Here is a 20649-nt window from a genome sequence, read left to right as displayed (position 1 = left end):
GAACAGTTTCAGATCTTCGTAAGTCTCATTCCCTTCCTCCTCTCTGTGGCTCGCAGACCACTACACAGAATAGTCAGTGGGAACAGATAATTTTGAGAACCTCTATAGGGTGGAGGAGGTGACTGAAAAATGAACAAGACAGCCAAGTGCCTATATGTTTAAAAGGGAGAAAGGAAAACCTTGGAAATTACTGAAAAAAATCCCGATATAATCAACCGGTGGTATTTGTCGAGCACAGAGCAGGGTTCTGAGCCTTCGGGAGAGTGTGATGCAATGGATTTGATAGACTTGCCCACCAGGAGTTTACAAGTAAATCATCAAAAAGTCCATTTGAAAGCGCCCACCTAGGAGGGATTTCCATATTCCATTCACCGATAGATGGAGAAAATGTAATCTAAAATTTCCAACTATTTTAGCAGGTGCCAAATTGGTTCTAAAGGGTTCATTGTTACCTAGGGGTGACACAGCAAGCAGTGTTCTGCTAGGGCTGGTCCGGAGCCCAGTGTTATTCACGTTCGAATCAATTACCTACCTCATGGAATAGAAAACATGCTCATTAAATTTGCAGCTGACAGCAAGGTGGGAAGGAGGGGGGCGGTATGGGAAGAGCAATAGCCGGCTTCTGGTAGGATTAGAATCGAAAACTGCTTGTACAGTGGAGCCCTCCTCCTTTAAAAAGCCGCCTCTGTTGTCCACTCACCAAGTTTAGGAGATGCTACTTTCCGACCGAGGTCGAATTGACCATTTACTGAATATGTTGTGATTCTGACAAGAATACGTGTATTTGACTGGTGTCTGAGACCAAACTCTCCTTTTTTTTTTCCACTGTGCTTCACCATTACTTAACAGTATTTATTGCACCCCTATATGATAATAGTATTTGTTAAGCGCTTACTATGTGTCAAGCACTGTTCTAAGCACAGGGGTAGATGCCAGGTTGTAAGGTTGGATGCGGTCCCTGTCCCCTGAGGAGATCACAGTCTTAATCCCCATTTTACAGACGAGGTAACTGAAGCACAGAGAAGTGAAGCGACCCCGTCTAGATTGTGAGCTCATTGTGGGCTGGGACTGTGTCTGTTGTGTATTGTTGAGTTGTACTCTCCTAAGTGCTTAGTACAGTACCCTGCACCCAGTAAGCGCTCAGTAAATACGACTGATTGATCGCCCGCGGACACAGACAAGGGTCAAGTGGTGGAGCTGGGATGAGAACCACGGTCTCCAGGCTGCCATTCCTGAGGCGCCTCGACTAGGCCTCGAGAAAAAGTGGTCGCGGGCGTGTGCATGGTGTCACCCAAGGTGTGATGCTATCACGCTTCCCGGATTCACCCTTACTATCCTATGCTGTACAGTACTCTGGGTTTGGGTTTTTGCAATTTTACAGTATTTAGTATATAAAATAAAAACTCCCAAGCCTGTGCTCTTTTCACTAAGCCACGCTGCTTCTCTATCAGTTTGACCTCTCCAGAGGAAAATTTAGCAGATGAAATGAAGAGCGAAAAGAGTTTAAAACATCCTACTGGTGGGAGCCATAATAAAAATGTTGGAATACAGATCGAAAAATATCAGTCGTGGTATCTAGAAATCATCTACCCTCTAACCCGTTAATTTTGATTGAATCGATATTTGGTTGAATTCATTTTAACCCTAACGCAGTGTTCTTCGAGAACACAACCCACGCTTTGGGAGAACTTCCTGTGTAATCAGCCCAGAACTCCAGATGTGATTTTCCTGTCTTCTTGGGTGTGTGGGTCAAGGGCATAGGCATCTGCGTAGAACAGTTTTGGAATCACTCTCTCTAGGGCTTTTGAGGGCTGTTGTGGGGAAAAGAAGAGAGACCAGTCTGTGCCTTGGAGCTACTTAGCGGCCGTAAGAATGGCAACAGTCAAGTGTATTCATTCAGCACTTACTGCATGCAGACATGGTCCCTGTCCCACATGGGCTCTCAGTTTCAACCCCCACTTTGCAGATGAGGTAACTGAGGCACAGAGAAGCGGAGTGACTCGCTCAAGTTTCCACAGCAGACAAGTGATAGAGCTGGGATTAGAACCCATGACCTTCTGACTCCCAGGCCCATGCTCTGTCCGCTAAGCCATGCATGTATATATACGGTTGGTCCAGTGGGCACTTTATATCTCAAGGCCAGAAAGTCCATTGGAACAACTGGGTTTGTGCCGAAAGCCACACGTATACTTTTTGTCTGCCCCCTGCCACAGTAGTCCAGAAGAGGGCAGGGGGAAGACTAGAGCACCCAGGAAGTTGTATGAAGTCAACTTGAACTGCGCTGGCTTTGAAGTCGTGCCAGCATAAACCGGTGTCACCGGATCTGCGGGCTAGGCCTGGCCCAAGCAGGGGTGACCCACACCGGAAATAGGGTTATCAAACCAGTTGGGCCGGTTGGCTTAGTGATATTTAGGTTGGATGGATGTGAGTTCTAGGCAGTGATTTGATCATTTCCCTCCCTCTTCTTTAGGAAGGAAGTTGTTTCCCTCTCCATAGAAATGCACTGCAGGGTGAGGGCGAAGAAGTTACTTCCTCTTTTAGCGGCCTGTGCAATGGTTGTGACTTCCAATTCTCGTTGCCTCATGGCTGTGCTCATAGTGTGCCCAGACCTAAAAAGGAATCCCTGAAAATGCATTTAGCTAATCGATCAATCAGCTAATGTTATGTGAGTGTTTACCGTGTACTAAGTGCTTGGGAGAGTACGGTCCTTGCCCTCAGGGAGTTTTCAATCACCCTTCCAGAATAGGTGCCCTGAACAATTGATGGGGATCTTATGGCATACTCTAAGCTCGTTATGGGCGGGGAGTGCATCTACCAACTCTGTTGACTCGCACTCTAACCAAGGGCTTAGTACAGTGCTCTGTGCGAGGTAAACGCTCGATGATACCATTGATGGGTGATGATGATAGTTGCCTTAAGATTTTTTTGTGGGGGGGAGGACTTTGTGTCTGATTTAGGATGTGAACACCTTAAATGGCTTTAGAATGAAAAATCAGCAAGAATTCCAGGTGAACCCCAAATTCATTGCTAGGAAATCCCAGTGAGCCTGATTTAGAGTAGGGCAGGGTACAAGAAGCACAGACTCTGCTCATTTCCATCTGGCCATCTTGTTTTTGGCTGCGGGCAGCTCTGTGCCGATTCCAGTCCTGAGCCGCTGGGAACCTGTTCTGACCCAGACTGGTCCTTAGAGTACCAACTTACTGGAATTTTTGCAATCGATCAGTTGTAATTATTGAGATCAGTCAACCAGTGATACAGAGCACTAAGCTAAGCACTTGGGAGAGTTCAATACAGCAGAATTAGTGGACACGGTCCTTGCCCACAGTGAGCTTAAAGTCTAGAGAGGAGCTTACGGTTCAGAGATGAAGGAATCTCTCCCTGTCTGGAGTCTGCAGTATCCCGGAGGGTCAGTCTGGCTCTGAATGTCAGCAACGAGAGATTTTGATTTAAGTGGAATTAATATGCTGTGGGTCGAGAGCAATTGTAAAAATCTGTTGTAAGGCAGTATTTCAGAGTTCGTTGATAATAGATCCAGCTCACAATAGTTTCATAAAGAGTAGATGATTCATTTCCTTCCTCTACCTTGTTAAGTGATATTAAAAAATCAAGCCCGTGTAGGAACTATTAGGCTAGGAATGAAGAGTATATTGCTGGTTTCCTAAGACTTCCCATTTGGAGGCTAGAGCACGATTTCGGATGGGAAGACTTATAAACTGTCAGGTCTGGGCTCAGGACATACTGGTTTTTGTTGCTGTAGTTTTCTGGAAAAGATAAGTGAGACCAGGAATTGAAGAAACTGGGTATGACATACAGGATATTTAGAAAGATATGATGCAACATCTGTTCTCTGGAAGACTTAGGGCATCTCGATGAATATTTATGCTTAGGAGGGGTAGTTTGGATTGACGTTAAATGAAGTTAATGTTTAGATTTTTTAAAAAAACTGATAAAAAGCTTAGATAATATTTAAAAGTTAAGGGAAATTTCCAAAAATTGAAAAACCACTGAAAAGAAAAGAATAGACCTTTGTTTTACAGTTAGTGGAAGATCTTCCCCTGAAAGTCTAGGAAATTATGAGCAGCCTCAGAAAGTCTCTCCTATGAATTGGTACTTTTTCCTTATCTTCTCACCAAACGTACGTTTATCTTTCTTTAATCTATTTTTTTCCTGTAGCATTTACTTGTCTGAATTCTTGTTTTACTTAGCTCAGTGGAAAGGGCATGGGCTTGGGAGTCAGAGGTCATGGGTTTGAATCCAGTCTCTGCCACTTGCCAGCTGTGTGACTGTGGGCAAGTCACTTAACTTGTCTGTGCCTCAGTTACCTCATCTGTAAAACGGGGATGAAGACTGTGAGCCTCACGTGGGACAGCCTGATGATCCTGTAGTCTCCCCCAGTGCTTAGACGAGTGCTCTGCACATAGTAAGTGCTTAACAAATACCAACATTATTATTATTATTACTTTCCAGTTGGCTTGTACACCCACAGACAGTGAGGTATGGTAGTCTGATCAGGGACCTGCGTGTTATCAGGGAAGTTATTCTACCTCTGTTTGACTCAATTTACCAATCTGAAAGCTGGGATAATCCCCTCCTCCTGCTCTTCGGGGGTTTATTGTGAATATTAATGAGAGCTTGTCAGTAAGTGACTTGGAGCTCCTCGGAGAAATGCCCTATTTAGCTACTAGGTTTCCCTCTTTCCCATTTCACTCTTAGGTTGAGTGATTTCCATTCACAAATATTTTCCTTCCTTAATCCTTATTTCTTTTTCTTGGGTCCCTCACACTCTCTCCTTCCTGCCCAGCTCCACTTCCATTCTTACTTCATGCTTGAGTAGAAGTCTTAGCAGAATAGGAAATTTGGAGAGGGAGAGAGAACAACTCTCTTCTTCTCAGTGGAAGGAGCAATATCTGTGTTTCTTAAGGAACTTCCTGGCATGTTTTTCTCTTCTGCCTCCACAGGAGGGTGGAAAACACACATATCCCACTTAGCCTCACCTGTTCCTCTACTTTCTGTTCGAAATGGGCCAGCAAGGCCCTGATGTATGTGTACCTGGTTCTGTTCTCCCAACGAGAGGAAGAAAGCACCAAATCAGCCGCTAAGTAGGATAACAGGAGCAAAAATCGAGGCATTGTGGGCGTGCGTGATGAGGTGATCCCTTTGGGGACTGAAGGCCATGCCTTCAAACAGAATTTCTATACCATTGGCTTCCAGTCTCTCCACTAGGTTTCTCCATCTTATCATAATGGCTCACTTCACCCGCCTGTCAGGAGCTCGCACTCTTTGCTTCCCCCAAGATCACTTTCCAACTGTGCCTCCCTCTCCATTCTCCCGCCTCCGATCCCTCACTGTTACCCGGCCTGAATCTCCTCCCCTTCACCCTTGCCGTCCCCCGCCCCCCCACCCCGAATCTTCAAAGCCCTCCTAAAATTTAAGCGTCCCTATTTTTGATTCCCAACACCCCAGAGGTGTCGGCCCAGCACCTAGCCTTAACAATTGTGTATTCTGTTCCTAACTTCAGCACTTACGTACATATGCGTATTTATTTGTGGATGCAATTGTTTGTTCAGCTGTTTCATCCTGCTGTATTTCTGCCGCTTCCTGTTTTGGCCTCGTTCTTTCTCTTCCTCGCACTATTTGTTTAAAAACGAAATGCTTGCCTGTTTCCCCACTAGATCGTAACCTCCTTGAGGGGAGAGATTATGTTTTTGGCTTAAAGTGATTGAGAACACGATGAAATCGTCTGTCATGAATGACAGATGAGACCTGGTCTGGTCGTGAAGATTTGGAACCGAGAACCCGCACAAGAGAATTGATTAGATCAAAACCTTGATCAACCGATGGCATAGCTCTAGCTGGTTCTCCCCTACTTATGGCTCTTTCAAACCCACCTCCATAAAACTCACAAATGCTATCAGGTAAGGGAGTAGAGCTACCTCCAGCTTTTATGCACCTTCTAACATCCCCCCAGTTTTCCTCTGATTGACCGGGTTGTCAGTAGGCGTGGATTCTTTGCTTTCCTTTTCGTGTGACCTCAGACAAGTTACTCCATTGCTCTGGGCTTTGATTTACCAGACTCTGAAAGCAAGTAATCGCAGTTCTGGTCATTTTAGTTCTCTAAACAGTTGTGGTTTCTGCCCAATATTCTTCATCCTCTGGGGATTCACGATGAGTCCAGGTCAGACCCTGTGCAGATCAGTGTGATTTCAGGACTGTGGGAGCAAGGGAAGGGAAGGGCTGCGCTGGGAAGGGAGGAATGCAGGTTTTGTTCTCAACAGCGCATTCTATCAATTAATCAATCAATCTTATTTATTGAGCGCTTACTAAGTGCAGAGCGCCGCATTAAACACTTGGGAGAATACGAGGCAACAGAATTAACAGAAACGTTCCCTGCCCGGAACGAGCTTACAGTCTAGAGCGGGAGACAGACAATAGAGACAGATTCTAGCAGAGAAGGCCTCTCTCATGTCTTATATATAATTAGAATGCTCTTTCTTTCTTCCTCTGAACAAAAACCTCCTGAAATTATTTCAAATCTTTGAAGCCTTCCCTCTATCAGTGGAAATGAGTCATCATCACCCATTCCAGTAGATTGTAAGTCCTTGCCTACCAACTCTATCGTATTGAACTCTTCTAAGCACGTGGTACAGTGCTCTGCACATAGTAAGTGCTCAGTAAGTACCATTGATTGACTGATTTCCAATAGACAACTCATGGCGATCATAAACCCCCACTAACTCTTGGTGAACCAGCAAGTATTTATTTTCCTTTATCTTCTGTTGTCACCATCGGTGTCCCTCTCTCTCTTGTCTCTGTTCAGCGCTTCCCTGACACAGATTCCCAACCCCTCAGAGCCCTCTTCTCGCCCTCCCCCATCACCATTCTTAATTTTCCTGATCATTCTAAGCCTCCTTCTCCCTCTTGGCTTTTTGTGTGATGAAGTTACTAACAGGTAATAGTGGTGACAAGGATCATAAACCAATAGAATTTATGATTCTATTGATTATTCTGTTATTAAATCATTTATACCCCCACCCTCTTTCACCTGTATTTTTTGTTGTTTTCATTGTTGGTTTAGGTCAGCATGTTGTCCCTGTTGTAAGCTTTTCGAGGATAGGTAGCTGGTCTTATAATTTTGGTTTGCCCTTTGAGTACTGAGCCCAACATTTTGCACAGTGTTGACACTCAATAAATGCTACTGATTCTGCTGCTGTGGAAAAGGGAGGAACTGCAACAACAGCAAAAATATTGGTTAAAGTAGATTTTAATCAAGCTTGGCATAAAAGGGGGTCCCGAGAGCTCTCCGTGCCAAGTTTAGAAGAGCGAGGTATTAAAACCCATAAGAGCACCAGTAAACTATCTTGGAGCATGAGGGGAGAGGTAGGAAAAAATAAAGTTGATTGAACAAAGAGCTGACTAAAAGTCAGACATGTAAAATGGGACTATAAAAAGAAAACCAAAAGCAGAAACCTGGCCATGGTAACTGAAGAGAAGGAAGAAAGTGTGTGAATTTGTTTGGTTAAAACCAGGAAACCTTAAGGGAGATTGGAAAGCAACTTCTAAATGACATAATAGTTAAGTGCTTTGACTAAATCCAGGCACAGGGTGCCAGTCTCTTACGTCTCCAGGACCTGCCTGCCGAGCTTAGTACAGTGTTTGGCACATAGTAAGTGCTTAGCAAGTACCATTATTATTATTATTATTACCACCACTCCATCCTTTCCACAGTTATTCATTCAATAGTATTTATTGAGCGCTTACTATGTGCAGAGCACTGTACTAAGCGCTTGGGATGAACAAGTCGGCAACAGATAGAGACAGTCCCTGCCGTTTGACGGGCTTACAGTCTAATCGGGGACTAATCAGTCTAATCAGTTATCGCTGCAGCCCATCTGGGAACTCTTTGAAACACCGTTACTGGCTTCTGCACCTCAGTTACCTCATCTGTAAAATGGGGATTAAGACCGAGCCCTATATGGGACAGGAACTGTGTCCAACCCAATTACCTTGTATCTGCCCCAGTGCTTAGTACAGTTCCTGGCGCATAGTGAGTGTTTAACAAATAACCATAAAAAAAGGAAGCGTGGCACAGTGGAAAGAGCACGGGCTTTGGAGTCAGGGCTCATGAGTTCGAATCCCAGCTCTGCCACTTGTCAGCTGTGTGACTGTGGGCAAGTCACTTAGCTTCTCTGTGCCTCAGTTCCCTCATCTGTAAAATAGGGATTAAGACTGTGAGCCCCACGTGGGACAACCTGATTCCCCTGTGTCTACCCCAGCGCTTAGAACAGTGCTCTGCACATAGCGCTTAACAAATACCAACATTATTAACTGTAATAGAACAGATGAATTAGGTGAGGTCAGTTGGTGGAAAGCCTCGAAGCCAATTCCGAGGAGCCTTTTTTTTTTTTTTAATTGACGGCAAAGGATTGGGAAAGTCAAATGACAGTTTTAAGGAGTGGAGAGCAGGATCTTGTGTGATGCTTCAGAAAATGATTTGTGCAGCAGCATGTAGTAGAAATCAAAGGGAGGAGAGGCTGGAGACAGGGAGACCAGTGTTTTGGGGAAAAGCCATTATTGCCTCATTCTCTCTGACCCAGCAAAATCCTGACTTTGTACGTGGTTTGAGACTGATGTTCTGTGACTCATCAGTACCTGAATTAATATTTGTTTTGGTCAGTAGATATAAAGTGTATGGGAATCAGCAGCGTGGCTAGAGAAGCAGCGTGGCTCAGTGGAAAGAGCCCGGGCTTGGGAGTCAGAGGTTGTGGGTTCTAATCCTGGCTCTGCCCCTTGCCAGCTGTGTGACCTTGGCTAAGTCACTCTACTTCTCTGGGCCTCAGTTACCTCATCTGTAAAATGGGGATTGAGACTATGAGCCCCATGTGGGACAGGGTCTGTGTCCAACACAATTTACTTGTACCCACGCCAGCTCTTAGTAGAGCGCCTGGCACATAGTAAAGGCTTAACAAATGCCGTTAGATAAGTAGCAGATTCTAAGAGAATACCTCTTCCGATTTTGGGGTCCCCAAGTTCAAGAATGTGAGAGCAAATGTGGTTAATAATTTAGGAATGGAAATCTTCAAAAATGACTAAACAGAAGGGAGTCAGCATGGTGTAAGGTGAGGAAGACAGGTTGGAAGTCAAATTTTGGGTTTTATTCCTACCTATGAACTTCAGGTAAACCACTTAACTTCTCTCTGCTTCATTTCTAAAATGGGGATGATAATATATGCCGCGCCTTTCCTCACAGGGATGTCTTGAGAATAATCAAGATAACTGAAGTAAAAGCACTTCAGAAACATTACTATTTCACCTCTCTGCAATCTATTTTAATGTCTCTCTTTCCCTGAAGAGCATAAGCTCCTGGCTGTAGTGTGTAAGCTCCTCCCTGTAAACTGCAGCTCCTCGTGGACAGAAAGCACATCTACCAACTCTGTTGTTCTTCTCCAAGCATTTAGTACAGTGCTCTGCACACAGAAAGTACCATTGATTGATTTGATAAAAGAGCTGTGCAAATCCAGGACGTTATTATTTAGAAAATGCTGTAAATTCTGGCCACAATGTGATTTGGGGAACATGGTTTCCTACCTTTCCACCTTTCCGTTAATGTAACACTCATATCCTAAGCCTGGAATTGGATATTTCTCTGGAGCCCACCCAGGTGTCAGAAATTAGGAAAATGCCTCTGATGCTTAAAGGGTCAAGCTCCTACTTGCAGACTTTCTGAAGGTGGAACAATGGGAGTTTCCTGTAATACCTTCAGTTCTGCCATAATCTCAGTGTCCGACAGTGTGTGTCTGTTTTGATAGTAAGCTGTAGTTTGGAAAAAAAAAATGGCTTGAGTGCATGTGTGAAATGTTGGAATGGGTGAGTACTAATGTGCAAGTTTTCCTTTCCATGGAATTTTGGAAGCATGCGGCCCCCAAAGTTGTAGAACTAGTGCAGCTGTGAGGGAAAAAAAAATAAGAAATTGGGGATTTATTTGTTTTTCCCAATAGAAGACCAAGGAGTGGTTTGAGGATGATCTTCAATCGGTCATGTTTATTGAGCGCTTACTGCTTGCAAAGCGCTCTGCTAAGCACTTGGGAGCCTACAATATGACAGAGTTGGTAGACACATTCCCTGCCCACAAGGTACTTACAGAGAGAAGCAGACATCAATGTAAATAAGGTATGGATATGTATACAAGAACTGTGGGTCTGAGGAATGGGTGAACAAAGTGTTCAGATTCAAGGCAAACAAAGGCAACACAGAAGGGAGTGAAAGAAGAGGAAATGAGGACTTAGTTGAGGGGAGGCCTCTTGGCGGAGTTAATAATAATAATGACAATAATAGTAATGACATTCGTTAAGCACTTACTATGTGCCAACCAGTGTTCTGAGTGCTGGGGTAGATACAAGGTAATCAGGTTGTCCCACATGGGGCTCACAGTCTTAATCCCCATTTTCCAGATGAGATAACTGAGGCACAGAGAAGTTAAGTGGCTTGCCCAAGGTCACACAGCAGACAAATGGTGGAGCCGGGATTAGAAACCACATCCTCTGACTCCCAAACCCATGCTCTTGCCACAAAGCCATTAATAAAGCTATTTATCTTCAAGAAGTACAGCAGGATAAGTGCATGAAGAACGATAGCCAAGGATGAAAATGTCCTGCTGAGATCCACATTACATTTGTTGTGATGAAACACATGCAGCGTGGCTCAGTGGGAAGAGCCCGGGCTTGGGAGTCAGAGGTCGTGGGTTCGAATGCCGCCTCTGCCACTTGTCAGCTGTGTGACTGTGGGCAAGTCACTTCACTTCCTCTGTGCCTCAGTTACCTCATCTGTAAAATGGGGATGAAGACTGTGAGCCTCATGTGGGACAACCTGATGACCCAGTCTCTCCCCCAGCACTTAGAACAGTGCTCTGCACATAGTAAGCACTTAACAAATACCAACATTATTATTATGAAGTGAGTGTCCCCATGTAGGACAGAGAAAACCTCCTGAGGGTGGGGGTGGGGAAGGGTTTGGGGGGGTAGGGTGCATGTGGTACAGTCTCTGGGGAGCTCTTCCAAGTTCTAGTATTTAATGACTATAAAAATACCTTGCAGTTGCATGATGGTTATGAACAAGGGGGTTCTGAAGTAGTTCTTATCTTCCCTAACCCTGGCTCGCCACTTAACTCCCCTCTTCCCTAAGACTTCTCAGAAAGTTCCCCATACCTTTTCCTGGATTCCCCATGTCTGCCAAATCTGTTATAGTGTACTCTCTCACGCATTCAGTTCAGTGCTCTCCACACAGTAAGCACTCAGTATTACCACTGCTTGATCGCTTCCAGTGTGGCCTAGTGGATAGAGCACGGGCTTGGGAGTCAGAAGGACCTGGGTTCCCGGCTCTGGCACTTGCCTGCTGTGTGACCTTGGGCAAGTCACTTGACTTCTCTGGGCCACAGTTACCTCATCTGGAAAATGAGGATGAAGATTGTGAGCCCCATGTGGGACAAGGTCTGTCCAACTGATTAGTCTGTAGAAAATCGGCATGGCCTAGTGACAGGAGCACGGGCTTGGGAGACAGAGGTCGTGGGCTCTAATCCTGGTTCCGTGACTTGTCTGCTGTTTGACCTTGGGCAAATCACTTAACTTCTCTGTGCCTCCGTTACCTCATCTGTAAAATGGGGATTGAGACTATGAGGCTCCCCCCCCCCCCCCCCGACAACCTGATTACCTTGTATCTACCCCAGTGCTTAGAACAGTGCATGGCACATAGCAAGTGCTTAACAAATACCATAATTATTATTATTATTATTATACACTACAGCCCTTAGAACAGTGCGTGGCACATAGTAAGTGCTTAACAAATACCATTATTATTATTCCCAATAGCTTTATACACTTAGCCTTCTTACCTTCTAGACAGATGTCAATATTTGATGGGCCGGGCCCTGGGATTGATTGATAATCTGCTGCTCCCACTGAAAGCCCATGGGGATTAGCAGTAGGAACTTGTGATATGATAACAATAATAATAATTTGCGGTATTTGTTAAGCGCTTATTCTGTTTCAGGCACTGTTCTAAGCGCTGGGGTAGATATTAGATAATCAGGTTGGACACAGTCCCTCACGGGGCTCTCGGTCTTGAACCCCCATTTTACAGATGAGGTAACGGAGGCAGAGAGAGGTGAAGTGACTTGCCCAGGATCACACTGCAGACAAGTGGAGGAGCTGGGACTAGAACCCAGGTCTTTCTGACTCCCGGGTCCGTTCTCCAGCCACTAGGCTATGCCGCTTCTCTTTGTGTGAGAAGTGGAACTGCGGAAAGAACACCTGTGGGTCAGGTGAAAGTAGATCGTTCTAGTCTTGTTTCTCATCCCTAGTCTCCCGCTTCCGTTTGCTGGTGGATCTTCTGGCCTTCTGCTAGGGGTAGTTGTTAGGGAGATGACTGGAGGAAAAACCAGCTACCACCACCAGATGTATATTTGTGGTCTCTTCAGAGTATGGATTTTTAAAAATGGTATTTGTTATGTGCTTACTGTGTGCCAGGCACTGTACTCAGCTCTGGGATAGATACAAGATCATCAGGTTGGTTACAGTCTACGTCCCACATGGGACTCACCGCCATTTTAGAGATGAGGTAACTGAGGCAGAAAGGAGTGAAGTGACCTGTCCAAGGTCACGCAGCGGACAAGGACCCAGATCCTCTGACTTCCAGGCCTGTGCTCTTTCCACTGGGCCACCCTGCCGCTTTAGATCAGATCAGCTTTATCTCTGATGATGAAAGGCCCAGTGAGTTTCTATTTACATGCAATTGGAAACTTGACCTCGTCTGTTTTTTGTTGTTTTGTGTATGTGTGTGTCTCACAGAGTTTAGCCTCCTGGAATCCTTCAAACCCCGAATGCCTTCTAATGGTGGTGAAGGAGCTGGTCCAGCAGTATCACCTGTTTCAGTGCAGCAGGCTCCGAGAGAGCTCTCGACTCATGTTCGAATATCAGACCTTACTTGAAGAACCACAATATGGAGAAAACATGGAAATTTATGCTGGCAAAAAAAACAACTGGGTGAGCTGTTCAGAGAAATCATTTCACTAATAGCAAAAATCAAAGAATGCTGTCAAAAATCCATCCTCAACACTAATTCTAGCCATTTCCTCAGAAAATGTGGAGCTATTTGTACGATTGCTTCGTTTTACAGTATCTCAAAACCTGCAGTTAATTCTAGTTTCTTCCCATCTCTATTCTTGCTCCTACTAGCCCATTGCTTTACTTGGATAGATAAGAAACAAATTGATTTTTTTTTAAGAGAAGTAGGAACTTCCCCTTTTTCCAGAAAAAGACTGTATCACCTAGGGATGAATTCCACGTGCTTGCAGCCTTATGGCTTAAACAGGTGTTCGGTAGCTAGCCGCTGGCCCAAACTACAAGAGGACTTATTGTACTCTCCCAAGTGCTTAGTATGGTGCTTTGCACACAGTAAGTGCTTAATATATGATTGATTGAATGAATAACTTGGAGAGGGTTGGTGTCATTGTTCTTGTCCGTCCGTCTCCCCCGATTAGACTGTAAGCCCGTCAAACGGCAGGGACTGTCTCTATCTGTTGCCGACTTGTTCATCCCAAGCGCTTAGTACAGTGCTCTGCACATAGTAAGCGCTCAATAAATACTATTGAATGAATGAATGAATAGTTTAGCCAGACTTCCAGAGAGAAGTGTGATGACAGTCACTGCGACTTTTTTTTTAATGGTATTAATTGTTCACTAGGTACCGGGCACTTTACTAAGCACTGGGGTAGATACAGAGAAATCAGATTGGACACCGTCCCTGGCCCACATGGGGCTCAGAGCCTTAATCCCTATTTTACAGGGAAGGCACAGAGAAGTTATGTGACTAGCCCAAGGTCCCACAGCAGGCAAGTGGTAGAGTGGGAGTTAGTTAGTGGGACTCCAGGCTCTACCCATTAGACCATGCTGCCTCTTAATTTTTCTCCCAAGGGCTTAGTACAATGCTCTGCACTCAGGTGCTCAACAAATACCATCGATTGACTGATTGAAAGATGACAAACCTTTCGATCTTACTAGAATGTATTAGGATCTTCAGTTATGTATTTGAAATAATGCCAATGCTTGTAGGAAATGCAACGGTTTCCTTCCAGTGGAGTAGGCTGCAGGAACTGTTCAGCCAGGTGGAGAAGGTCTTGTTGGAAGGAAGCATATGAAACACAAAGGAAATCCTTTCTGTTTCCTCTGCGGGCACTTTGTGTGTGAGAAATAGCAGCGTGCGAGGGAACGGTGGCAGGGCTCCAGCCTTCTGCATTTGCAAAGCGGCTTGTTTGTCGTTCAGTATGAAGTCTGTGGCTCGCGTTTATCAGTAGGAAGATTGTGCATTCTATTCCGGCCATTGGTTTTGAGAGTTGGCCCTGGCAGGCGGGAGTATCTGTGGCACAGTGCGCTGGGAATCCTACTGGAGCCAGCCCAGAATTCCCCCGCCTCTGGATGGTGGCGGGGATCCTTGCACACACACACACACACACTGCTGGATTGCGGCCCGAGACCTTGTTATGCAAGGGGAGGAGGAGTGGGAGAGGAGGCTCTGCTTTGTTCCAGCCCTGTCCTCTAAGGGGAGAAGCAGCGTGGCCTGGGAATCAGAAGACCTTAGTTTTAAACCTGCCTCCATTACCTGCCTGCTGTGTGACCTCGGGCTAGTCATTTAACTTCTCTGTGCCTCGCTTACCTCATCTGTAAAGTGAGGATTAAGACTGTGGGACAGGGACTGTGTCAAACCTGATGATCCTGTCGTTTACCCCAGCTCTTAGTACAGTGCCTGGCACGTAGTAAGCACTTAACAAATACCATAAAAAGGGTGGGGAGAGGAGGCTCTCCTTTGTTCCAGTCTTGTCCTGCCATGAATCCTTCCTGCCAGATTTAGGCACGATATATGTATCCCTTATTATGTACCCCAATTCCCAGGTTTTTTGGTTTGTTTTTTGGGTTTGTTTTTTCTTCTCTGTCTTTGGGCATTAGGTCTGACCCAGGCTCACAGATCTATGGAAAATTAGTGTTGTAAAAGAATTCCAGAGGTCACACAGTACATTTCTCTGTCTCTTGGCAGATTAATCTAAACCATTCTAGATGGATGGGAACCTCCTCTGTCCATAAGGATCCCTGGGGAAGGAAACACCACATCCTCTTTAGATATAGCCCATCCTACAATCTAGCCCTTGTTATGGTCAGGAACGTCTTCCATTTCATTTAACTCCTTCTTATTGCAGTTTTTAGCCACCGCCTCTTATTCTATTTTTAGTAGACAAGGAGAAAATTAGGCTCCACCTTCTACGTAAGTGTTCATTTATTTCAAGGCAGTTGTCATTTCATAGCTTTTATTTTTTCTAGCTAAATCTTTAGCCTTTCTTGCCAGATTGTATTGTCTATCCCTTAAAGTCTTTTGGGGGTTTCCTTCAAGGTTCTTTTGAAATTTAAGACCCTTTCAAATTGAGAAGTTTCACGCTGGACACAATTCTCTCGTCTCCCAATTCAACCTAGTGTGTGCTGTTCTCAAGCAAACCTTCACACTGTTTCTCAGTCTTGACTCTTCTGCCTTTGCCAAATCATTGTTCACACTCTCCCCCAGCTTAGAATGCACTCTCTGTTTAGCCTTGCCAAACTGTATCCTTCCCTTCCTTCAAAGCCTCCTCTGCCAAGAGGCATTATCAGATTAATTTTCCCACTTTCCCAGTTATATCTTCCCACCAACCACTTTAATGTATTAATTTGTTACCGATTCTTTTACTTACTTGCATCTATCAGTTGAACCTTGTCTTTCCCGCTTATTCCTGTGGAATCAAGGACGATTCACATCTCTTTTCCCAATTAATGTCCCCCAAAAGCTGTGATCACAAATGGAGTCTAATTTCCCCTTGAGAGTTACAGGCAGACATCGCAGGAAGAATGTCATAATGCAGGTTGATCACCAAGAAAGAACTGTACTTTCCCCACGGTAGCTCAAGTCAGCTCATAAAATCCGATATTCAGTAGGTGTTCAATAAATGCTCTTGACCGTAATCTTACTGTGGGCAGGGAATGTGTCTGCTTTATTTTTATATTGTACTCTCCCAAGTGCTTAGGACAGTGCTCTGCACATAATAAGGACTCAATAAATATGAGTGATTCTGAATAAAAGTAAACGTGAGTTTCATTGCCAAATGATTAGCGGATTTGCCAATGAATAATCCATATAAACTGATCCCCTTTCTGTTTAGAGCTGTTTAGTCTATTCTCCCGTGGTCTGCGATCGTAGCTTGGAAGCTGCAGCGGGCCTATGTTGCAAGGCATAAAGGTTGTTTAGTGGGTCATCTGGAACCGCTGAGCCCCATGACCAACGACCATTGTTCCCAGCATCCACTGCTCTTCAGGGTTGGGCCAGAGCCCGGGGCCACTGGAGTTGGACCCGACCTTATTTCCACCCTGGAAAGAGACCGGTTTGGGTCATTCAGCAGTTTTACTCCATTCACTTTCTTGCTGGGCAGTGGGTTGGCCTTGGCCTTTTGCTTTATGAGATCTCATCCGTCTCATCTCCGATCTCTCGCCCGCCTCCTGTCCCTGGCCTCCCTCTTCATATCTCACAGACCACCACTCTCCCCACCTTCAAAACCTTCTTAAAAGCACACTCCTCCAAGAGGCCTTCCCTTCCCTCATTTCCCCTTCTCCCACTCCCTTCTGCATCACCCTGACTTGGATTTACACCCTTTATTCACCCCTCCCTCACAGCCCCACAGCACTTATGTACTTTATCCATGATTTATTTATGTTAATGTCCGTCTCCCCCTCTAAACCCTAAGCCCTTTGTGGGCAGGGAACGTGTCTACCGACTCTGTTATATTGTACACCCCCAAGCATGTAGTACACACTCTCCACGTAGCGCTCAATAAATACAATTGATTGATTGAATATCTAAGACCAAAGTGCTAGCCTCATCTCCGGGAATCAGGATTTTATGAGCTGACTTGAGCTGCAGTGTGGAAAAGGAAGTACAGTTCTTTCTTAGTGAGCAACCTGCATTATGACATTCTTCCTGTGATGTCTGCCTGTAATTCTCAAGGGGAAATTAGACTCCATTTGTGATCACAGCTGTTTGTAGAAAGTTTGGTCTGGTACCAGAAGAAAAACATACACCTAATAAATCACCAAAAGCCCATACCTTGTTGGTTTAGGTGGTTTGCCAAATTGGGGATAATATGAAAAGCAAAAAGGAAACACGCAATTGAGGGTAGAACTAGGGGAAATTGCTATTAAGGTAGTTGGCGAAAGACCGATATTTTAAGATCAACAAATTAAGTTTCGGCTTTGGTTTAAGAGAATGTTTGTCCAATATCTTAGCAAGTTTTGAATCCTTCATTCAAGTGGGAGCATCCAAATGTCCTATTTTGAGTTTACTGTGCCATTAATATATGGAAGCAATATCTGTTTAATGTCACACCAGAAAATGAGGTAGATGTGCGTTACACCTCAGATCCCAAATACAGAAATTAAGGAAAAATCACTGGGTTATAGATTTTAGGTTTTTACCTGTTTTCTACAGCCACCTCATATTTTTAAAAATTACAGTGAAACCCCCAAAATTCTGAAGAAAGTCTGTTTTTATAAGTCTGAATATTTTCACCACCAAAGTGGACTTGTCTGCTTATGAATCCGACCTGATTCTTTTAAGTTGAATTAGCCGTCAGTAACATCGATGTTTATTGAGAGTCTGTTACGTGAGGATCTTGCAAGGCTATGTGTTTGAAACAGTTTCGGGCCCACCTGGGGCTCACGGACTCATCCCCATTTTATAGGTGGAGAAACTGAGGCCCAGAGAGGTTAACTTGACTTGCTTGAGGTCACTCAATAAAATAGTACAGTAGTGGAGCTGGGGCTCAAATCTAGATCTCCTGACTTCCAGATTCCTGCTCTTTCCACTAGGCCACGTCGCCTCTCCCGACTTGCTCAGATGAGAAGTTGGATGTGATGAGGTAGATTTGGGTGTCATCCAACTAGGGCTAATAGCCTAAGCTCTGTGAGGACATGAACTCACTGAGAGAGTGTGTGTAAAGAGCAAAAAAAGCAAGGGACTCAGAGCAGAGCCTGTGGGACACCCACGGTTAGGGACTTGAAAGGCGAAAGGAGAGCCAGCAAATGAGACTGAGAACCATTTGAGTACTGTGGAGGTGAAACCAAGGTGAGATTGTGTTTCCAAGAAGGAGTTATCAACAAATTGAAGGCAGCCGAGAGGACCTGGAGGAGTAGGACAAAGTAGAGTTGAGCGACATAGTTTGTGCGGGGCACAAGTTGTAGTAACTTAGAATGTTGTGATGATTGAATGTTTACATATTTTTGTGTCTTGAAATCCTGCAAAGCTGAACTTTATAATATGGGATGTTTGAGCTCATTCAGTTTACTCATCCATAAATCTGAAATTCAGAGACGCTTCATTGAGGTTGTGTAACAAATCAGGAGCAGAATTGAGGACAGAATCGAAGATTCTTGACTCTTCTGTCAGAGGCAGATGAGGACCATTTTTTCCTTGTGACTTCTTTTGCCTTCTCAAGTGACACCAAAAGAAAAAAAAAGAGCAGAGAGCACTCTTCATTGTCACTAGCGGCTGTCCAAGTTGTATTTTTTGTCAAACCTCAAGGTTCTTCATTGTGGAATCTATTGCATAAAGTTGCCTCCTGTTGTGGAAAAAAAAATATTTTGATATTGGTTGAGAGTCTTAACAGTTGGAGTCAAGTCTGGGGCAGAGCATGTAAGCAATCTTTTTTTTTTTTTTTCTGGTTGTATTCTTCTCCACCAGATGCTCTTGCCCCTGCTAATTCTTCTCATTCTATATTTCTTTCATTCTTAGTGAGTCCCAGACCCATACTATCGTGTCGTACCCCCACCTCTCATATCCTCCCTCTTTCCAATGATCTCTCATATACATATGCTTCCTTGATGCTATGTTGTAGATAGTGCTTGGCTCAAAATATACAGTGCCACACATGTACGGTCACCAGGTATTACGTATTTGCCCAGGAGTAAACAGATAGCCACATGTTTTCAGGTACATAGGAAACAAACATGGCCCACATGTACTTACACAGATTTTATCGCAAGCAGAATGGCCTAGTGGAAAGAGCAAAGGGTTGATTGGGAGTCAGGAGACTAGGATTCTAATCCTGGTTCTGCCCCTCGCCTGGAGCGTGACCTTGGGCAAGTCACTAAATTTCTCTGTGCCTCGATTTCCTAATCTTTAAAATGGCAATTAGGTGTCTGTTCTCCCTCCCACTTTGACTGTGAGCCCAATGTGGGACAAGGTCAGAGTCTGACCGTGATTGCACTGTATCTACTCGAGTGCTCAGGACAGTGCTTGGCACATAGGAAGCGCTTAACCACCACCGTTTCCTTTCTTATGCGGTTTTGACATCGGAAATGCTCCCAGTGCTGCTGCCGCTGCTTGAAGGTGGTTTTGGAGGGGGAAGGGACGAAGTTAGATCCGGGGTGGGGAAAGGGAAAGGAGTTGTATTACGTTGTCCATTTGCAGCGTCAGGCCCAGTTTGGAGACACGGAAGCGGATGCGTGTATGTGAGAGCAGGATGCGGCCTAAAAAGCAATTGAGATTCTGAGTGAGAGTAAGAGAGTGGATAAGCTGTATCCCTTCTGAGCCCAGCCATATTTCTTCCGCCCTCAGCCAGAGCCTCGTCAATTTTATCTCAGTCTTCTCCACGTCCAGACACCCGCTCTTGGCAGGCCCCTGACATCCCAGCAGGCCCTCTCCTTCTGGGTCTCTTTACCTGATGCATATTACAGCAGGCAGAAGTGGATGTGAGGAAAGGACTCTTTCATCCTGCCCTTGAGAGAGAGATTCTAGTGAGAGCTGAATTTCCTCCTCCCATTCCTTTCCTCCTCCCATTCCTTTCCTCCTCCCATTCCTTTCCTCCTCTCATTCCTTTCCTCCTCCCATTCCTTTCCTCCTCCCATTCCTTTTCTCATTTTCCCACCTCCGCCATCAACCAGGCCCATATATTGCCATCCTGCTCAGCAACCCCCTCACTGGCTGGCAATGCTGCCTGTCACTGGCAGTTGTCCCCAGTAACCCTGGAGAAATATCGTGTAGTGTATTGGCCCGAAATAGCCTGTTAGATAAATATTTGGTATACAAACCAAAATTCAATTCAGGGAGCTGAATGGTAGTTTTTGGACAAATACAACTTCTGATTCACATGAGAGCATGAGCTAAAAATGTAAATAAGTTCATTTTTGCCTTATATGAGCACCACTAGCTTTGATTTTTTTCTTAAATTTCAGGTTTTACTTTTCGTTAGAAAAGTGCATTAGAAGAATGTAATTGTGACCACACCTCCATCCATATTTTGGAAATATGGTAGTCTGGTTCACAGTGAATCAAAAACAAATGAACTTTTGGATTTTTCCCCATCTGGAGCATCAACAACTATTCAAAAAGATTTTCTTTCGGTTTTCAAAGGTGCATGTGTTCTAGGATTTTCAACAACAATGCTGGAAACATGCAGAGAAGGTGCATTTTTTTTAGGGGCTTGCCAAGCGCTTAGTACAGTTCTCTGGACATAATAAGTGCTCGTTAAATACCGCTGTCTGATTTGCCCCCGGTCCCACCTTCTAAAGATTGTGTTTCAGGTGTTCGGAC

The 20649-nt window shown here is 44.7% G+C and overlaps 1 protein-coding gene across 5 annotated transcripts in view; it reads left to right on the top strand.

Annotated features, from left to right (window-relative positions):
* BABAM2 (BRISC and BRCA1 A complex member 2) overlaps nt 1–20649 on the top strand; it is a 311772-nt gene that overhangs the window by 80770 nt on the left and 210353 nt on the right. For 4 of the 5 annotated variants that reach the window (XR_003762063.2, XM_029072333.2, XM_007667059.4 and 1 more), the window contains exon 5: nt 12840–13034. The exons of the other annotated variant lie outside the window; for it this stretch is intronic. Coding sequence is in view for 3 of the 4 variants with exons in the window: in XM_029072333.2 (XP_028928166.1) it covers nt 12840–13034 (195 nt within the window). In the remaining variant the exon portion in view is untranslated. The remainder of the gene's footprint in view (nt 1–12839; nt 13035–20649) is intronic. 5 annotated transcript variants of the gene reach the window in all.

Source organism: Ornithorhynchus anatinus, chromosome 9 (assembly GCF_004115215.2).
Source record: "Ornithorhynchus anatinus isolate Pmale09 chromosome 9, mOrnAna1.pri.v4, whole genome shotgun sequence".
Classification (NCBI taxonomy): domain Eukaryota; kingdom Metazoa; phylum Chordata; class Mammalia; order Monotremata; family Ornithorhynchidae; genus Ornithorhynchus; species Ornithorhynchus anatinus.
This window is presented reverse-complemented; position numbering and strand designations above follow the sequence as displayed.